This window comes from Pholis gunnellus (genome assembly GCF_910591455.1).
Source record: "Pholis gunnellus genome assembly, chromosome: 11".
Lineage (NCBI taxonomy): Eukaryota > Metazoa > Chordata > Actinopteri > Perciformes > Pholidae > Pholis > Pholis gunnellus.
This window is the reverse complement of record NC_136538.1, coordinates 6,711,356-6,732,474: the sequence shown is the minus strand read 5'-3', so window position 1 is coordinate 6,732,474 and position 21,119 is coordinate 6,711,356. Positions and strand designations below refer to the sequence as shown.

Sequence of the window (21,119 nt, the reverse complement as noted above, 5' to 3'; positions counted from 1 at the left end):
TGCTATGTCACCTGCATAGCTGCAGGTGAGAGGAATCTGTGAATAAAACCACTTGCTTAGTGTTTAGTTCAGTCTTTTCTGCAGAGTTGATGATTGTTTTGTGGTAATACATGTGCTGATAGTGATTGTAAATCATATTCAGCCTCCAAGTGTCCATAATATATATATTTGAAAATTACGAATCATCACTGTCTGTCAAATTCAATCAATCAGACTTCAAAATAAAAGTGTGAATTACCAATAATGTGTGTACAGTATGAAATGCAATTGAAACCATTTATGTATTTATTTTCAACGCAGTTCTATAATTTGGCCCGTGCTCGTCGCCAAACACGCAGGTCAAAAACAGAGTTTACATTGAAAGCATAATAGGCAGAAATGCAACGTGTGCGATCCGTCCGGTGTGACAGTTATACACTGACCCAGTTTCAAGCAAACAGCAGTCTCGGGCTGGTTTGAATTGGCGGCGCGGGGAGCGCGTGGAGGAGCGGCGTGGACACCCGACGGTGTCTCGTGTACAAGGCGCGCGCTCAACACTCCGCACACGCACAGCACAATGCTGGGCACCAAGTTTGCATCCGCGCGATGAATCCTGCCAACGAAACCAGAGCGGAGAGAACTACGGAACATTACATTTTTGCAGCCGGCACCTACAAACTTCTCGCTTTCGCCATCGGGACCATCGGAGTGTTCGGCTTTTGCAACAACGTTGTCGTCATCATACTCTACTGCAAATTCAAGAGACTGAGGACGCCCACCAATTTGTTACTGGTCAACATAAGTTTGAGTGATCTGCTGGTTTCTGTCATCGGAATAAACTTCACGTTTGCTTCGTGCATCAAAGGCGGTTGGATTTGGAGCCAGGCGACATGCATCTGGGACGGCTTCAGCAACACCTTATTTGGTGAGAGAGATGACACGAGGGCATGTGTTTATTATACTAGCTTGTATTTCACACTTATCAAGATTGTCACACAAACTTTTAATAGTTTTTGTATTGGATTTATATTAACTGTGTGTCCCTATTTCGTGTCTCACTATGGTTAGAATAATATTCTGACACAATTCAGAAAATGAGCAAACGCAGTTTGATATCATGTAATTAGTTGGGAGGCAGAGATCAGCTCATCCACAGTGCAGATCACTGTATAGCGCATGAAAGAAGCATATTCCACGTAGAAATGATTTCTATAAAACACATGTTAATAGAGGTGACAGATAAACTCAATATTTTAAATAGGGATACTTTTTTTTCTCTCAGCTTTTGGATGGTTAAAATACAATTGACTGACCCTTTATTCAATGGTGTGCTGCATTAAAACCAAACGACCCTGAATCCATTCCAATTAAATACTATTTCCTCTTACTGTATCTGTTTTGTTTATTTATATGTAAAATGAGCACATTGTGCAGGTCATTGCTTTATGCGGAGGAATGATTTTGTCACCTGGTGTTATGCTTTCCTGCTTCACACTTCACTGTGACGCAATTGTCCAATTATTAGCAGCACAGTCAGCAACTGTGTCCAGGAGCGAAGTGTGAATGAATGCTCAGGGTCACCGTCCTGCCCCCCCTCCCCCTCCCCCTCTCCCCTCTCCCCCCTCTATGAGCTCATTAGAGCAGCAAACCCTCAATCTTTTGCTGCTTATCAGCAAACCAAACGCACGCGGAGACGCGGTGGACGGTTTGCCCTCTCCTCCCATCGTCCTCTTGTCCTCTAGTTGACATTGGCTTCTTTTATGCACATGTCCAGATTCAAAGTTGACGTCTGTGTTCAGGACTTAGGGATGTCTCCCCTCGTCACTGAATTGATATTGAGCAGAAAGGATGTGGCGTCCTGCTGCTCTTAGCACCAGAAGATGATGGAGATTTAAATTACGGTGACACCCCATCGTCAGAACTCCCCAGCTCCTCCCCTGCTCATTAACAGTACAGAAGTTATCCACTTGTACCGAGTGACATTTTTTACTTCTTTACCAAGGTCGTCCAGTTATCCATCGGTACGAACATCACAAATGTGGAAAAAGCCGAATTTCCCAGCACCGGCACCTGATAAACAAATCCCATAGATGTATCTGCGCAGGAGACGGACATGCCGTCATCTTTCCGCCTCATTATATGTGTTACTCAGAGGAGGTTGGTGTCAGTGTGCCAGACACACACACACACACACACACACACAGGGGCCACAGCAATGAACCCTGGCAGCTCTGTCAATGCATGTCTGAAACTCTAGCTGGGTTAATGTGTCTCAAGTGCACCACCTGAAACAAGCCACCAAATACAGTGCGTGTTTGTAATTTGTGCGTCTGCCCATTGACACTTTCCCCCCGTGTTGCTCCCATTAAATCAAGAGATGACATTACAGACCGAGACTAAAAGGACATCTGAGTATGTAATTGTATAGATATGTAGGTTACGTGGGTGTGTGATGTGCAGAATCAGTGTTAGATACTGTACCTTGGACTCTGGCTTGCAGATATGGAAACAAAATACAGCAATTTAATACAAGACGCATACGCCTTCAGAATCAATGCAGGCTGTGCAATGCGTGTGTGTTTGTGTGTGTGTGTGTGTGTGTGTGTGTGGGGGGGGGGGGGGGGGGGGGTGTAAGAGTCTCTTTCTGTGAGTTTTTAAGGATTTATAACGGAGTGCTTCCATGTGCCGTTCAGCACCAAGCCGCTCGGACTTGTGTTTGTACATAGTGATGAAACTCATTCAGTCCAAAGACACGCTGAGTAGCCACTGACCCAGATCCTGCAGCGAGCGCTCTGCATTACTCAGCCCGGCCGTCTCTCCCCCCTTCTTCTCCCGCCAGGCATCGTCTCCATCATGACGCTGGCGGCCCTGGCCTACGAGCGCTACATCCGGGTGGTCCACGCCCAGGTGGTGGACTTCCCCTGGGCGTGGCGGGCCATCGGCCACATTTGGCTGTACTCCCTGGTCTGGACGGGCGCCCCTCTGCTCGGGTGGAACCGCTACACGCTGGAGATCCACCGGCTGGGCTGCTCCCTGGACTGGGCCTCTAAGGACCCCAACGATGCCTCCTTCATCCTCCTCTTCCTCCTGGCCTGTTTCTTTGTACCTGTGGGTATCATGATCTACTGCTACGGGAACATCCTCTACGCGGTGCAAATGGTAGGTCATGCTTTTCAGTTTTTTTGCATTTGACTTGTAAATGTTCGGTAGCTGATCCAAATCTTTAGACCAAAATCTGGGAAGGAAACATTAAAGATGACTGTAGAAAGTGACGATTGTTCTCCTCCCCCACGAATACTTATGACTTATTTAATTTAACTCCATCTTGGTCTTTTTGAGCTGCTTGTCATCGCAGATGTAGCCTGTAGAAGTACATTGATTTCTATTCTCCAACAATTTTCAGATCCACAGAGCCTCCATTTCAGCCGGAATTTCCTTCACCACATAGCTACATGTCCACAGACGTTTCACATGCGTTCCATCTTTTCTCTGTTACCGACAGTTCAACTGCTTTCAGTGGAACACATCAACTGGCATTTGAAATGCCTGAATTTGTTGCTGCTTTCACCTCTTAGGCGCTGATCACACCGAGACGCTATCTAGTTAGCTGTTTGACTGTTAGAGAGCCACGGAGTATGTGTGAGGGAAGGGACAATTAATATCACATGTTATGATATATTTGTGTGCTGTCTTAGAGAGAGAGAGAGAGAGAGAGAGAGACCACATTCCGTTAACCAGATTTGACCCCCCTGTGGACCACGCAGCCCCAGTTGAAAATCAGCAAAGTTTCCCTTTTAAGCTCATACATTTTGAGTGCCGCTTCCAACCCTTTCAGGTCTTCACCAGATAAAACTGCCTTGACCTGCTACAACGTCCACTGTTCATACACAATGTGCTCCAACTGCTTTCAGCACTGTGGCCGACACTTACGATGCCATTGGCTTTCAGTTCATACAAATGAACTACCACCAATTTATTCCAGGACGTCCACTTCAACTGACTGACTTCTTCAGAAAATGTAGTCTTTTCTAGTTACAGAGCCAAATTAAAAGTTCAAATGTTCAGGCTGCACAGATTCAAACTTTAAAGACTCCTCTGGGTTTTCATTTTAATGAAAAGAAACTCCATGACCTTCACTGATCAGGTGCTTGTTTTATTTTTTATAGTGATATACATAGGCTTGTCCTGTACAGTGGGAATCATTTGAAAGCGCTCTGATCCTTGGGTCTGTACTGATAGTTAGAAGTGATGCCTTTTAGGTGTCCCTGAAGACAGCCTGGTAATACGTATATGAATTGTGAGCAGGCTGGGAGGGTGAGAGAGTTAAGTATTTGCGTTCATGTTAATGATTCTTGCAAAAAGAAAAAAAAAGTGAGTCTCATATAAATTGGGAAGCCCCAAGATTCTCTCATTTGTTTGTGCCTGTAAATTCTATGAACAGGATAGTAAGTAAGCGTGTAAATGAGAAAAAAAACAATATGCAATTTTAATCGAATGACCCGGATGTCCTACTGCATCAACAGTCGCTATCTTTGCTTCCTTTCGCATTCACAACCTTGTAGGACGTGTGACTCCCTGAACACCTCACAGGCCTGGGAGGACTCCTCACACGTCACAGCGTTTTGGGAGATGCTCTGAAAATGTTCAAAGAGAAGTGCTCTGAACTCTACAGAGTATTTTTAACTTCATATAAAGCAAATATAAATGCAGACCTTTTAAATTCATGAATGGAAACAGACGCTTGCCGTGATTCCATCAGAAGTCTTGAGGGAGTCGAGAAGACGCTCACCGCTTTAACTGCATAGCGTCATCAGACACAGGTCTATGTACTGAGGTATTACAATGTTACCAAGACTATGGTCATAAGGAGTTATAGACAAGACCATAAAGCCGTTTTATGCTCTTAAATAGAAACTTCTATAAAACTTCTCCCTTTTATAAAAGGGAGAAGTTTTTTAGGGAATTATTATCACACGCACCTTCAGATCAACAGACTTTTGGACATTTGATCCAAACCAGCAACAATCTGGTCCCAAAACAGCCTGTCTTCTGCTCCCTCATGATATCATCTTTATCTCCCCCGTTTCTTGTAGCTGCGCTCCATCCAGGACCTCCAGACGGTTCAGATCATCAAGATCTTGCGGTACGAGAAGAAGGTGGCCGTTATGTTTCTGCTGATGATCTCCTGCTTCTTGTTGTGTTGGACGCCCTACGCCGTGGTGTCCATGTTGGAGGCCTTCGGCAGGAAGAACATGGTCTCTCCCACGGTGGCCATCATCCCCTCGTTCTTTGCCAAGTCCAGCACGGCCTACAACCCCCTCATCTACGTGTTCATGAGCAGAAAGGTTGGTAGTCCTAAAGCTCTTTTGAAAATAACTTTTTCTTTCTATGCGTGGTCAACTTAAAGACCTGCAAACAATGAGGACATCAGTAAGCAGTGCTCCTCTTCTTGCTGGTGGGGGTGAGGTCAGTGACGAGGTTCAACCGTCATAGCACACTCATGTTTCACCAGCGTCTGTAATGCAATGTTTGTTGGAGCGCTCTGATTGGCCACTTCCTCTGCGTTCAGTCGATTGTTTTTCCCCACCAGTAATCACAGCTGAACTCAGTATTATAGGGCAAATCAATGGCGTGAGAGGTTGTTCTCCTCTTGCGCTGCTCCAGTTTGTGGTTTGAGTAGAAAAACCAGGAGTTTTTTTATTGATTTATTTTTATGAGCATTTTTGTTGGGTTTTTAAACCAAATAATGCAGAATTCAACAACCCAGAAGTCGTTTTTTAGACAAATTATTCAAAAATTAGAATGAAATCTGCATCATAGTGTCCCAAGATTTAAAATATATTGTGTGCGTAGGAATGAAATCATCTTTTACACTAGTCTTAGTTTGCTGGCGTGCTGATATTGCGTGTTTTTGACAGGGTGCTATTTCATCCTCTTACTCCCTCTCACAGTTCCGGCGCTGTTTGCTGCAGCTGCTCTGCTCGCGGTTCTCCGGGCGGCAGTACGGCCTCAAAGAGCGCCCCCTGGCTCCGGTCCAGCGCCCCATCCGACCGATCGTGGTGTCCGCGGGGGCGTGCGGCGGCGGCAGGAACCGGCCCAAGAAGAGGGTGACTTTCAGCTCCTCGTCCATCGTCTTTATCATCACCAGCAATGACTTCCACCACCTGGACGTGACCTCCAAGTCTCGAGAGTCCTCGGACGTCTTTCAAGTGAGGCCGTTGTGATCCACAAGGGGACCGGGAACCTTCTCAGCCCCCACCACTCAGTATGCCTTAGGACCCAACATGCCAAACCGAACCAAAAATAATCCTGTCCGAACCTCCCGGGACATTTCTGCGTCCACACACAGTTACATGTTACAACTAGTTAAATATCCAACTGTCAGCCCGAGAATCTCAGCTCAACCTTTTCCCTGACAGTGTTTTGTCTGAAAGCCTGACATCATCTTCTACATCAGCTATGGTGATATAAGCACATAAAGATGTCGTTAACAACTAGTTATATGTTTCTCTTTAGATAAAGAATCACACTTATTTGTCAAACAGAGTTTTTTGGCGCTTTTGGGGACCCGAGTGGATGGACATGTGATAGCGGATGTCTTTTTGGTTGTTACCCAACTGCAGGAGTGTAGCATGGAAAACAAGCCTTAGCTCCTTAGCCATGAACAATAAGACATTGTTGTGTGTGGATTCAATAAAGAGATCCTATTTTAAGCTACCTAGCTTGTGTACCTTATCTCATTTCAATCGGATATCTCTAGTGTGACGGGAGCGGCCGCTGTGAAATGACATTTGGTGGATTTATATGTATGAGGACCACAGGAGTGTAGATAAGAGGAGATGAGACCTCGGTGTGCTGCAGTGAGACGCTCCTTTTATAACCTCCTGGGCTGTCGGCTATGAATAGACGTGATGAATGGATGTCCGTAGCTGATGAAACCCTTAATCAGTGAGGACGTTTGACTTGAGTGATGGAGTGGTTTTTTGTTTTTACACTGTTTCGATAAAAAGAAAGTTCGACAATATGCGGAAGAAAACTCTTTGTTTGGTTTCTTGCTATTCTTTTAACTAAATATCACTCACAATAAGCGTCCCCCAATCTATGAATCTATTCTGTGAAGCAAAACTAAAATATATAAACAAAATAATGTGTTATTAAAGAGGTACTGGACATTTAAACATGTTTTTAGAGCCGTAAACCAAATGATGCGACTGTGTTGAAACATCTTTATTGACATTTCCCTAAAAAATTAGAAAAAGAAATCAGTATTCCACAGGTTCAAAATGGCTCAACGCGACGTGTACTTTTTAAAGTCAGCCTTGAACCGTGACTCTCCACAGTCGCAGGGGAGCTGGCGGGATTTATCTATGAAGCGTATCTAGAAATAGAACGTTAACGCCCACTGAGCAGCTCCTGCTTCACCTGCCGAGCTCGGCTAACTTCTGGATTAGCCCTGTGCTGACTTGAATGGGGATAAAATAATTCAATCGCGCGGCTCTTCCAGACTTTCCGATGATCAAATTCCGAAATTGAAACGAGTCATTTTCGGTGATGATGTGTCGCCGTAGTATTCCAAAGCTTGTTTACGCTGCCATCAACTGCCCCTCATTCCCAAAAGACCCCCGGGGCGGTAAATAAATTAGCAGAATTTCTTCCATCATCTTTTATTCAACATGTATCTCTGCAGTACACACTTGAGCCACATAAGGGAGTCTGAATGTTTGTATTGTTTTGATAATTGTAGCCAATTTAACTGATTTCCTTACTGATGACAGGAAATAAAAAGAGCTGTGTACTCTAAACTAAACGCATTTAGGCGGAGTACATGTGCATGAAACACATGTCTTTAATGTGTACATGTTCTCATTAACACCTGCACAAAACTAAGTTGTGATTTATCAAGTGCATAGCTCTTGAAATGGCTAATTTACCTATAAAAGATAATATAAGGTGATGGCAGTAATATAGGAATGTTCATCTTACGCACAAATTCACTCTTCTCCCGTTTTAAAGGTATGGCTTATTGTTAACTGGGTTGCGATGGTTGGAACTTTTTAAAAAGTAAAAGCTGCAGGTGTAAGAGTTTGTTGACGAAGTGGATATTGGCCCCCAAAAATAATCACTGCATTAACAGGATGATGTTGAGAGAGATGGAGCCAAAGGCAAAATACAAATGACAGTAACTATATGCTGAGGGAACATGCATTTGCAATTCATGAGTAAGCATCTATGTAAACTCGTACAGCACGTAGCCCGGCCAGTGGGTTTAATACTGACTTTTTCTGTTCTCACAATGCAAATGGTGAGGATGGCATGTAAATAATCCAATCTGTTGGGCTCCTGGAGTCAAATCATTCTCAGTCAAATAGCGATAAAATGTCAAGAAATCCTACAATCAATCAACGCGTCTAGAATAATTTCAGACAATCATTATTTCACTACATTGATTTGCCAGGCAGAGCCTCTCATTGTGTTCATTAGAGGATTCAATCAAACGCTTGATTAAAATGTGGATCTCCTCAGTTCTAGTGTTGCTTTGCACTTGTCTGTCAGATCAGAGCCGGTGCTCAGTGGGTCCAGAGCGCCACGAGCCTGTCCCACATTTTCTCAGCGGGGATGATGAGCTTGCTGAAATCAGGAGGGTTTTTAATGAGCAGGTAGGAGCCTCCCAAAACAGCTCCTGTGGCACTGAACAGCAAGCCACGGTTTATCACCTGTGAAAATACAAAACAAAACATACATTTAAGAAAAAAAAGAAAAAGCTACAATTCAGCGGTATGCATGCAATTATTTTATTATTCCTTAAACCTTCACATTGTGGATTAATTTACAGGAACAACACTCTCACATCACAACTGCAAAGAAAACGCCCCGTCATGCTTTGCTTTTAAGTTTTTTGTTTCATTTTATAGGTCCCATAGTTTTTAGATCATTTCGGTGAAAGGAACTGACATGTTACTGTATAACCATGAGGGTTCCTGAATTGTAATTTGGTACTAATTGTAGGGAAACTGAGGTGTTATATATTTGTACACTTCCGGTAAATTAATCTCAGATAGATGCTGGTGTAACCCATGCAATGTTTTCTGCAGTGCGTCAGCTGAACATGTAAAACTCTGTCTACAAATCCTACAGTCATACAAATCAACAAAAGATGAGGATAACGTTTCCAACAATACACAAATATTTACTTGGATTTAATGGATCTTTATTTATTTATTTGTTCAAGATTTTAGCAGTTCTTTCAAAGGAATTCCTCTGGAAATCAACAATTATTCTCAAATAACTCACTTAACATGAAGTCTATTTTCCCCAGTTATTTTCCCCAGTTATTTTCCCCAGTTATTTTCCCCACAAATTACTTTAACTGGCCAGATAGATGAAAAGTGATTACAATTCATCCCAACATGGACGTCCGATCCAAATTTCAAAACTGGCAATGCGTCCAGTCGGCTAGTTGTTGAGAAATTTCAATCAAAACAACAAAAGTCAACCTCATGGCGGCGCTATGGGGGAGAGTCAAGGGATCGCCACAGTCTCTAGGCGTCATCCTCTGGGGACCATGAACGTCCGTAGAAGATGTCAATGCTATCTGTCCTGAGGTTGTTGAATGTGACCATCTGCAGACCCACACCAGTAGCGTGGCTAAAAAAGTCTGGTTTAAGAATATTTAACATCATTAATATATGATAATGTGGAGGGATGTAACATTTTTACATCTTCTCTTATAAATAAGTAAAATAGGCCTTACATACTTTGTCCTACAATACATACAGCTGCTGTTTGGGGATCAGTTTTTTCACCTTATAACTACATCCTCCTAACGCTCAGCTAGGACACAGACCATCCTGCAGCAGACACAATATCGCGCCAATTATTTTGTTATCAATTATAACCATTTTATTCATGCCACACAGAGGTCATTTTGTCCTTTTGCCAGGACATCCCGAGGGGTTTTAACAATTTACAAAGGAGGCTGTGAAATCCCAGCTGTGCTTCTGACCATTAGTGCAGAATCCATCCAGACAGTACAACACAGCGCCGGAGGGCTAACCGACTCATTGCAGCCAAATGTGAGAAATAAGAAACAGAAGTAGTTACCAACACCTTTCACGCTCGGTGCTGATAAAACTGCGACTTCAAAAGAGGCTCGAATTACAATATTAAACTCTACAAAGGTATGAAATATCTCTCAAAAACCTCAATTGTATGCAGAGGAAATGAAATGAAAGAGTTTGAAATAAGATGCATCTTCCTCAAAGTGTCTTACTTTGTCTTGCCAATGCCAGCGGTCCACAGCCTCATGGTACCTTGTCCTGGTGAAAGTGACCTGGAGACAGTGACAGGGCAGCAGATGACACAGACTGTGCGGTAAACAGAGCACCGTGACAGTGCTAATTTAGTTCATCAGGACTCTTACCATTGTGTAAAGGGGAATTATTGTCTTTGGCATGAGGAAGTGGAGGAGGTTATCAACATGTTTTCGGAAAATGAACCATTTGGAGTTGACGTGGGCTCGCATCTACAAAACAGAGAACAAAAAGTACACGTTAGTGAAGGGAACCATCTATCCTCCATATTGTAAAGTCCTAAAATAAATCTTACAGCAGCATTAGAATCTTCAGACGGTCTCCTTCACTCTGCAGTTAAGCTAAAACAAAGTGCGGCAATTTTAAGATCTGTCAGAATAACGACGAGTGCATGAATGTTAATGGACAGATGGTTAGGGAGCTTGTCCACCAGTCAGATGTGATGGAGAGCGTGATTTCTACAGATATTTAGAGGAAGCACACCCAGAACCAGAGCGGACTTTCTTCCGATTGTGAATGGCCTTTCCATGCATCGCATATACAAACTTTAAAGGTTACTCATCATCATCATCACTAGAGTTAAAAGCACAACATGTCACTTTCTGCCGCTTGGAGTCTCTCAATCGCAACAGTAACAAGAGACGGAGGTTGGCGACGTTGTGAAGCAGCGTGGGATCATGGGAGTTGTTGTCTTCACCTCCATCGCCATCACTGCAGTTTTACGAGGAGCCAAATTACCCGCAGAGGTCTCCTCCTCTCCAAAACAAGCTAACCCGGTGATATAAACCAGCTCTTCTTCCACACTGTTCGGACCGTCATCTTGATTATACTTACGTATTTCTCTTAAAAGTTATTTGATTTCATCCCATCGTATGCTCACTATGCATTGACCTTACAATTTAAAACAATAGATCTTAACATTTCTTTTACTGCTGTCATGTTTTGTGTTGAAGTCACTAACCTCTCCAACAGTAGGATCAATACATTTCCAAAAGATACCTGAACCCCACTACGATGTTGTACGAAGCTATGCATTCTAAAGTACACGGTTAAATTACTTCAATGTAGTTGTACATGGCCAGGTCTGCAATCGCGTGGTCGTCTGGAACTCGCACTCTGCTATACTCTGTCAGCGCAGCACCTGGGCGGACACACAAGGCGAAAACCGCTTTCTTATTCATTGTCTGTCTCATTTAATCGTGTTCCCTCAAAAAGTACTCACTGAAATCCTCATTGACCTGATCCAGTATTTCTCCAAAGACAATGCAGTCCTCGAAGCCCTGTGAAGCATGAATGGACGAATGAGTCTCCCTTTAATTCCAATGTGCTTTTATTCTTCCCCTCCTTTGAGTGTTACTTACAGCGTTCATCCCCTGCCCGTAGAAAGGCACCACTGCGTGGGCTGCGTCGCCCATAATGACGCATTTGTCTCCAATGTGATACGGGGAGCACTTGATGGACACCATGGCCTGCCCAGGCAATCGGAAGTAATCCGCCTTGAGAGCATCGCTGCGAAGCACAAACAGACAGAAGTAAAACAATCGCAAACTTGTGTTGGGTTATTCATTGTTACAACAACCGACTCTGGGTTTTTTGCCTGCTGCAAAAGCCTCCGTCACGTCTGAATGAACTAAAAACAACCCCGCTCCGTCTCTCGAGGTAAAGTTAAAACAGCCAAACAGATGTTTGTGCCTGAGCGCTGCAGAGTAAGTCACCCCAGAGATGAGGTGAAGGGGTGACGGCCTCGGGCGTCTCCGCAGCTCATGCCTCCCGTGTCACACACACGGTTCACCTCAAATTAAAACAAACCCATGTAACTGTGAGGCTGCAATTTCACACTTCGCAGCGCGCGGCTGTGGGCGTTGCTGATGTTGGATGATGGGGAATGAGAGTGGTTTTTATTTCTAGGTCGGCTTGGCAGAGAGGGCCGAGGGCAGGAAGTCACTCACACTCCTATCAGTGGTATGGCGTCGGGGAAGTACTTCAGGAAAAAGTCGATGACTTCGTCGCCCGTGGTGATCTTCTCGAACTCATCAAAGGGCATGAAGAGGGTACAGGTGAATGTCTTGTCCTGAAATTAGAAAACAAACAGTGCACTGAGTTGGTAGTTCTTTTACTATTTCTAAACATGTTAAAAACGTGTGGATGCAGAGTTGTTCAAAGGCACCTTTAAGGCAGCATGCCGAGTAATGCAACGTTTAGCTTTTTCTGCATAATTACATTTGCCATGAGAAATGATTAAGTAATTGATTACAGCTTTCAAATAACATGCCCAACACTGTTCCAACGTCAGCATGCCCAAATTCTCAAAGCTTTGAGGCGTATCTACTGAGGAAGGCCATGAGACGTGCGCAAAAGTTTTGCGAATAGTTAAGTAAGTGAGCCATTTATCGCAGATGTTTTTCCCATGCTGCATTATGTGGTGTATATCCTGTGGTATATTGCAGACACGGGACATTTCACATGTCTTTCATTCCTTCCATGGGTCTTAAAACGCATCATAGAATCTCCCACCCTCAAAGCAAATGCAACAGCCCAACTCCACCCATGCAACTGATGGATGAAAGTGCCATTATCTGCCCAACTTAGCACGGGCTATCTATCAACATCGCAACGTCCTCCATGAGGACCTTTTAGCACAGTCTCTGTTACCATGGTATCCACAGGAGCAAGGATGTGTTAGTCGTTTTTTCTTCTTCTCCTTCTTTTCAACCCTGATGCGCTCCTGGGAACTAGGGCAGTGGCAGTGTGAATGCCCTCTAAAGTCTGCTGCCGGCCTTAACCTGGTCTCACTGAAGAAGGCGAAACGGTTGTGCTGAGTCAGAGAGAGAAGTCTGACAAAAACAGACAGATGGTGAAGGAGGACACGACTCCGGTGTGAAAAGTAGATCCAGCAGACGTTTTGCAGTCTCTGATTTGCGCTGGGTAAGTCCCTGCTCGTTATGAAGATCTGTAAATGAGGCTAATCAACTCTAATTGTAATGAGGACATCCCAGAGGTCAATCACGCCCTGACATTGTCTGAAGTGATCATGCTTTTGTCTTTCTGGTTGCCAAGAAGTGCGAGGTAATACCCTCAGAAACTCACATTGCTCATTTTACAACCGTAGTTTGAGAATCGGTGCAGCTTTAAACACACAGGAGAAAAATAAAAAATAAAATGCACACTCACCAAGTTGGGCAGGGCGATCATCATGAAGGTGTTTCGAGGCCAGATGTGCAGATAATTAGGCTTCATGGCGAACTGAGGACAAATGAACAAGAGGACGTCTACGATGGTGCCCAACAGTTGTGTGAGGCTAACATTGGCAGCATCTCACCCCCTTCACAATAAAAGGACGGTGCTGCGCAGGGGACTGACCTCTCCGTTGATGGGTGGCATGGTGAGCTCCATGTAGCCGTGGGGAATGTAGGTCTGGCTGTAGTTGAAGCGGCTGCGGCGGAGGAATTGCTTGCGGATGGCAGAGAAAGCTCCGTCGCAGCCCACAATCAGGTCCGCTTTGATCTGCTCTTCGGACCCATCTGACCTGAGAAACATACCAGTAACATGAGAAAATTATATATATATATATATTATATATACTCTGAGGGTCCTAGATGCAGGAAATGTGTGGGGCCCTCAGGCTATGTGTGCTTCGGGTTTGATTCAGTCACAGAACTGTGTGTTTGAGCTTTTCTTTTTCACACTCTGCCTTTTTAATTATGCAACTTTTTCTGATTGAAAGTCATTTCACTTAAAGCCATGGTGGTCACAGATGATGGCATCTCATGGCCACTTTAAACACACCCAGCGTACTGTTTGGTCCATCTGCTCATTGGCTCTAAAAGCAGCTCCAAACAGCAGGAGTCAGTATTCCCCACATCCCTGAACACAGTCCGCTATGCCACGTGGAGGGGGCCTCCTGCCATAGCTCCTGGAGTTGCATGGGAGTTAAATGTTGGCTCTGAGATCTGACTCTCGCTTATGACCCAGGAGAAAAATGCGGGTGCATCTGTTACTGACATGTGAATATCATTTTGGCACTCTATCATCCCATTTTATGATCCTTTGCAGAGGACATGATGTTTTTATGTGCAATTAATTTAATTATTCTTGACCCCATAGACATTAGTGTAAATATTTATCGTCCGTTTCAGGTCACGTCTTGTGTGAGGCTGTGCATCACGATGCAGAAAAGGGGTGGAGCAGGCCGACACGTGAAAGTTGCTGAATGAAATTGCAATCTATCAAATAGCGTGGCTAATAACAGGTGACTAGAAGATTAATTTGGAGGTCTGTTCATATACAAACCTAAAAAATTAAAGTATAATAAAAGCTTGAATTCAAGACTGACGCGCAGCTCCTTATTGCGACAGCAGTAAGGACTCCTGGGTCTGCATCCACCACATTCCACTGCAGAACACGCAGACTCAGCAATGATGAGAGAGTTTCGGCAATACGTACTTTACACTGAATTCAAATGGGAGCGTCAATGCCATTTTGATAATTGTAGCAAAGCAGATTTATCATTAGGTCAATTACCTGCTATATTTTCACATAGAAATTACAAAATGCGACCAATAAATGTGTAAATTGCTGAGTAAATTTGAAAATATGTGCTTTCCTAAATTGCAGTGTTGTGAGGCTAGGTGACAATTAACTTGTATGCATGTGCCTCCACTTTAAGATCTCATAAAAAGTATTAGTGTTCAGCGACCAAGTGTAACCTCATTAACATGTTATTAGATTCACAGCAATAAGGAAGATTATTGTTTGATTATAGACCAGACTATTAGCTGGAGACAGCAAATATGGGCTTTCACAGTTCAAACAAGGTAGAGGAAAGGATGTGTGCCCACCAGGGGGACTTTTGGATTCACTTTATGTAAAACTTGATCAAATTGAAGTGCATTAAAGTGTTTAATCACTGTGACAATAACTGCACAGTGTGTCGTTCTGATCCACAGTTTTTCAACAGGGTACACGTCGCACCGCCAGGCATAAAAATAAGATAAAATAACAGATTTGTCCACGTTTTAGATAAGGCTGAAGTCAATTTATAAACTCATCGATCAAATTAAAACCTTGCCCCTGCATACTGTGTTGATAATTCAAAGCATGGTTATACGCTAATTCCCACAACTAAAAAGACCCAGAGGTGTTTTGGTGTTAATTGGGTTGTAAACTGTGTGTCTCGTTTAGCTCGAGGACAACCAATTACAAAAAGCCAATAAAAAGTCAAGCACAGAGTCTTCAAAGTCAACATGTTTATCACCATCCCAGACCTCTGGCAGATAACATGTACAAGGCCATGTGTGTCAACATGTTCAGAGTTATGACAAAGAATCAAAATGAGCACATCCTCTTCCTAGAACGTAGCACTCCAACCCGGGCACACAGGGACCTTACATTTAAAGAGTTCATGAACGTCCCTTATTAAAACCATTATGGATGGATAAAATACTATATAAAAGTATTTAAGGTTTAAAAGATCACAGACACAGCTGCAGGTGCGGCAGTGAAATGAATAAGGTGAGTGAGGTATGTTCAAATGACTATGTAATGTCTATGACTTAAATAACCCTAATAAAATACCATGAGACTATGTATGGAATAAGTAGCACAAAAATATATACATATAAGGTTAGGATATGGGTTAGTGTAAGGTTAGGTTAGGTTAGGTTAGTTTAGTTTAGGTTAGGTTAGGGTTTAGGTTAGGGTAAGGGTAAGGTTAGGTTAGGTTATGGTAAGGTTATGTTAGGTTAGGTTAGGTTAGGTTATGTTAGTTTAGGTTAGGTTAGGGTAAGGGTAAGGGTAAGGGTAAGGTTAGGTTAGGTTAGGTTAGGTTAGGTTATGGTAAGGTTATGTTAGGTTAGGTTAAGGTAAGGGTAAGGTTAGGTTAGGTTAGGTTATGTTAGGTTAGGTTAGGTTAGGTTAGGTTATGGTAAGGTTATGGTAAGAGTAAGGTTAGGTTAGGTTAGGTTAGGTTAAGGTAAGGGTAAGGTTAGGTTAGGGTACGGTTAGGTTATGTTAGGTTAAGGTAAGGGTAAGGGTATGGGTAAGGGTAAGGTTATGTTAGGTTAGGTTAAGGTAAGGGTAAGGTTAGGTTAGGTTAGGGTTTTGGAAAAGTTAGGTTTAGGTTAAGGTCTAGGTTGAGGTTTACATTTAAGCAAGTAGCTGTTGGGGTAACGATTGGGGTAAGTCTCCAGGAAATGAACGTATGAATGTGTGTGAGAGAGAAAGAGCGCGTGCTGTGAATACAGAGGTGCACATGTGTAACATGGGTAACTATTTACCTGGCAAAGGTCATTAGCCCTGTTTCAGCACTCCAGTCCTGCAGTTTGTGGTCAAAGTTCAACTTTGTGTTTGGATAGGTCTCTGCCTCTGTGGGAGTAACATGTTACAAAAGGAGCTTATATCAGATGCAAGCATAATGTCAACACCAGCAGGTTCATCATGTGACAGGTAATGTCTTGTTAAAATGCACATCGAGCCTTTCACGATTCCAATAAAATGCTGCAAGGACACAGGCTGCCAGCAAACAGTGAGATCAATCCCCCGCTGAAGGGGAACGACCTTTTCTGCTGATTAGCACGACTCTCGTGAACAGCACTACACAGCAGTCAGTCTTTCTGGGTTTTGGGGAAAAGCGATGTTTAGGTTGTCACACTTCCCCAAAATCTCTTTATCTCCATGTTCACCCCAGGAGTCTGATAAGAGCGACGGCTTTACAATCGGCCCCTTTTTCAGCACACATGATTAAAGACAGACCCATGCTGTCACACATTATCTCCGATCGTGCACTGAGGCACTTCATTAAATATTAGGCAAAAAATCCTTTTAGCCTGAAAAAGACCATCACATCACCCAGACGTGCCCTGGGCGTAATCAAACGGTGCAAAGAAGCTAACGCACTGGGAGCATCTGTCAATCTGGCTGGGCTCGCTAGCAAACCACCTAATTTAGGACAATTGTTGGGAGGAAATAGTTCTTCTTTGAACTTGGAGTGCCACGCATGGTGCTTGAATGAAGAATGGATTGAGGGTAACTTGATTGGCTTTTCATAGAGTCCAACACAATACAATAGTAATACAATACAGTATTATATGCTGTTTGTAAAAGTGGATCAGTGATCCTTTAAAGTGATACTATACAGTCTGCAATCTATGACAGAAAGATGAACACCTTCGTACTTTTAGAAATAGAAAGTTGACTTCACTATAATAAAAAGGCTCAAGTCAGCACACTAAGGCGTTGAGCTACCACATCCTGACTTGGTCTTTGATAGGCAGCTAATGTTAGCTAACATTAGCAAACCAGTACCTAATTCACTACTACTCTATCGTGAGATTTCGGGACACATTTTGCGTCATCACTTCAAGGCGAGGTTTTCGTGCCGTGGACACTACTATTTGGTTCCATTGAGGGAATATTTTAGGGTTTAGTGTATAAAGTACACACTCAGTATTTGGACCCTCGTATAAAATGGAGGACAGTGACAATAGAAGGTGGACTAAATGGGGAGTGATGATGTCGGACGCAGGCCGTGACTCTTCTCAAGTGCTACTGCTACATTTTAGCATTCAGCTACATTCACCCCGTGGCTGTTACTTGTCGCTGCAGCAGCAAACTTCAGCAAAAGTGATCCGATCTCACTTTTAAAAGTCAGCGATGGAGGTTCTGCATCAATTTCATCACTCTAATGCTAATAGAGAGCAAATTCTGCCGCCTCTTCTATAATACCAGAGAGGTCGGGACTCCTGATAGCTTGCTATATATAAATAAATATAAAAAGTGTTTTGATAGACATTAATTGATTTGTCCACGCATGAATCAACATCATAAATACATGGCGAGACTGTCGGTTAAATTATAACTGTGGGTGTATGAGCTTTTTTCTTTAACCTCTTCCGTCATGCTCACACATGAAGAAGAATCTGCTCAATATTGCAGTTGTTAGAAGGCAGAATCATTACAAGACGCATTTCATTTATTCCCTTTCTGTCTCTTTCTCTCCTTCTTTGTCGGCTGAGCGTTTCACTTTGTGCTGCTGCCTTTATGTAAAACTGATGGCATTTCAATTCAGAAACGGCCTTCGCAAGACTGCTTAAAGACAGACATCTTGAAATAGCCGCCAGATTTATGTAATGGGCTGCGTGTCTGAAAAGGACTAAAACTAGAACACATTTCGCAGCGTTTTTCTTGTAGAAAATGTGCACCATTTGATTGTTAAATCATCACTTCAAATTGGCTATAATGTGGTTAATCCAGCGCACATCCTGTGACGTTGTGTTGACTAGTAATGTTCTTACCTGTTAGCAGCTCTTTGTTCAGATTGGCTCGGTCCACAGACAGGATGAACTGAAAGGAAGATAACCTGTGTTAAAGTGTAATTGTACAAGCAACTAACACTTTAATTTTATTTAACCGAGCGAGTCCCCGTGGGATTGAGCACCAAACTGCCAGCGGTGTAGTTAATTAAAAGCCATTTTCAGACTCACTTACCATGCTCTATTGCTTTGTGACATTATTTCAGTCAGACGGCACCAGTTGTCACCTGTACTGTTTAACATTTGGCACATTCTCGAGTCATTACAGTAAACGTACCTCTGCCTGTGCACGCATGTTGTTTGAATGTCTTATTGTATGGAAATAATTAGCATAGTTCTTGCGTCAAAGAAATAAAAAAGTGCACTTCTTTTTGTGAATGACTGTAGTCCTACGATTGGCAATGATGGGATCATACTTCGGTTTAGTCATGATAAAATATATCTTCACATTATAACAACGGTCAGCTCACCTGGCCTTTCTTGCCATAAGGGATCGCGGACTGTTTCCCACTCGGGGAATGGATCATTCTTGAATTCATGGGGATCCCCCGAGAGACGATCTGTGGCAAAATTGTTGTTACAGAAAAATAAAAAGACATTTATTAACAATTCTGCAAAGTGTTCTATCCATGTTTTCAGTCTCAGTGGTCAGAGTGGAGACAGGGTGTCGTGCCATGGCCCGTCCAACATGTGGTCGCCCAGCATCTGACCTTGAGAGTTCATGTGAAAGCCTTGTAAAGCAGGGCTCGTTTGGTGACGCCGAAAAGTGTAAAAGGCTCTGATGCAGGTGTCTCATGCGTGCATAACATGCTCGGTGCAGCAAATGTGGACCAACAAAGACGACCGCTGACGTCAGAAGCCAGAATGAGACACCAGCTTGCCTCCACCTCGTAGGGGTGGGAATAGTGGATGAGCCACACATTTTAACGCAACTAATGTGAAATCTTTTAGATCAATAAACAAGCAGGTGAGGGTCAAACCTGTCCTCATTTCCAAATAGTCAAACATTGAATCTATTCGATCAGCGTACCTTGTCCTCCATCCCAACCTGCTTCAGTGCTTGTCGGCCCCTGTGAGACAAAGCCAGGTTGATGCTTCTTCCCTTCACTACTTTGGCTTGCCGGATATCTGGCCAAAATTCAGACACAAAGTGTTCATTTGACCTTTTGGGAAATTTTGATTATCTGTTGAAAAAGTTATGCGTTCTTTAACCTGTGTTTGTACACTGCGCAGGATTATCGTACATTTTATGCAAGGGGTCTGTTCCTCAGAGAGGGGCATGATGTAACGATGTTAATTTCTTAAAAATAGAGCTTTGAATACTACCTTCCCGGGTTTCAAAGACTTCCACATCGAAGCCTCTTTTGGCAAAGAAGCAGGCATTCAGTGCCCCAACCTAAATGGTAAAGGGGAGTAAGGACATTTCTTTGAATATCAATGCTTTACACTTTCACACAAAACAAATGATCTCTTAATAAACAATATTAAAGGCTGAACCAAAGGCTGTATAGCCATAAACACACAGCTTTTGTAACCTTATTTCCACACTGCTAAATTCAAATACACGTTTGACTGCAATGTGCAGTAAAACAGAAAGTCTTCTTTCCACCCCCCCCCCCCAAAAAAAGAGCCTACAGTCCCACTTTAGAAGAAGACAGTCGCCTTGGTACGGGTCAATGCAACAGATCAAAAGGCAAGACAATTCATTTCATAATTCACTTTCATTTTCTTTTCTTACCAAACCACCGCCCACCACCACTACTTTTTTCTTGGTTGGCCTGCCTGTTGATTCCTCCATTGTGCTTCAGGTTCTCTGGTGATCTGAACCCTCTCACTGTCCAGTTTAGAGTGATTGACAAAGGTGGTGGGTAATGATTAAAAAGAGGCGGAGCAGAGGGAGTCCCTTGTAATGTCACCCATGACAACAGTTCCTCCTTACCAGCATGACAATCACAAGCGACAGGTAGCCCGAGGACTCTGCAAACAACCTGCTGAGGTGGAAATTCATTGTGATTTTGCCAACCAGGCTGAACCGTCCTGCTGTATAGGCCCACACTGTCTTTTCTTAAAAGTTCATAAAATGATATCCTGTGTGTAGTCATAAGGCCTATTAATGACAACTTTTTATTAAAAAGAGGGACGAGACCATTACAGCAGTGAGGTGACTGGTGTGATTAGTTTCTAGTAGTGAATGCCGTTGAGCAAGTAAAGGTCGCCATCTAGTGGCTGTGTGATGTCAGCAATTTCAGTGGGTACAATACAATCCACAGCACACACACGTACAAAGAATACATGTGCAGAACACTCTCAGTTTATGTTATCAGTGTTCATATTAAAGGGAAAGTAAGCTACATATTGCGTACATACAATTAAGAATAGAGTATTTAGAAAGATATCAAAATAGCCTTCAGTTATTTTATTTGTCAAAAATATAGTAAAAGTAGCCGATTTATTATTTTCATATCTAATTGTGGTGCGATGTACAAATGGTCTTGGCTTGAATGTCCAAAGTTAATCAATT

At 43.1% G+C, this 21,119-nt stretch overlaps 2 protein-coding genes across 2 annotated transcripts; one reads left to right on the top strand and one right to left on the bottom strand.

Moving 5' to 3' along the window:
* Positions 1 to 585: 585 nt before the first annotated feature.
* On the top strand, positions 586 to 6,203 carry opn3 (opsin 3; the record flags this gene model as incomplete). The annotated part of the gene is made up of 4 exons (XM_079168699.1): positions 586 to 904; positions 2,819 to 3,138; positions 5,073 to 5,324; positions 5,931 to 6,203. 4 exons carry the CDS (start codon positions 586 to 588, stop codon positions 6,201 to 6,203), a joined length of 1,164 nt encoding a protein of 387 aa, XP_079024825.1.
* A 1,045-nt stretch (positions 6,204 to 7,248) lies between these two features.
* On the bottom strand, positions 7,249 to 20,425 carry kmo (kynurenine 3-monooxygenase). The gene is made up of 15 exons (XM_079169139.1): positions 20,337 to 20,425; positions 19,925 to 19,994; positions 19,629 to 19,726; positions 19,069 to 19,158; positions 18,581 to 18,629; positions 16,565 to 16,652; positions 13,650 to 13,815; positions 13,461 to 13,532; positions 12,239 to 12,360; positions 11,651 to 11,798; positions 11,512 to 11,569; positions 11,348 to 11,430; positions 10,400 to 10,501; positions 10,250 to 10,309; positions 7,249 to 8,693 (listed from the first exon to the last, which is right to left on the bottom strand). The coding sequence occupies exons 1-15, from the start codon at positions 20,394 to 20,396 to the stop codon at positions 8,547 to 8,549; spliced, it is 1,413 nt and encodes a 470-aa protein (XP_079025265.1). The 5' UTR covers positions 20,397 to 20,425; the 3' UTR covers positions 7,249 to 8,546.
* Positions 20,426 to 21,119: the final 694 nt, after the last annotated feature.

Bases quoted from the DNA above. Each gene is read 5' to 3' on its own strand.
- kmo (XM_079169139.1), bottom strand. From the start codon at position 20,396: ATGGAGGAATCAACAGGCAGGCCAACCAAGAAAAAAGTAGTGGTGGTG. The intron at 19,995-20,336 runs GTAAGAAAAGAA...TTTACCATTTAG, and splicing joins TGGTGGTGGGCGGTGGTTTG to GTTGGGGCACTGAATGCCTG. The intron at 18,630-19,068 runs GTGAGCTGACCG...TCTTCCTTTCAG, and splicing joins CTTATGGCAAGAAAGGCCAG to TTCATCCTGTCTGTGGACCG.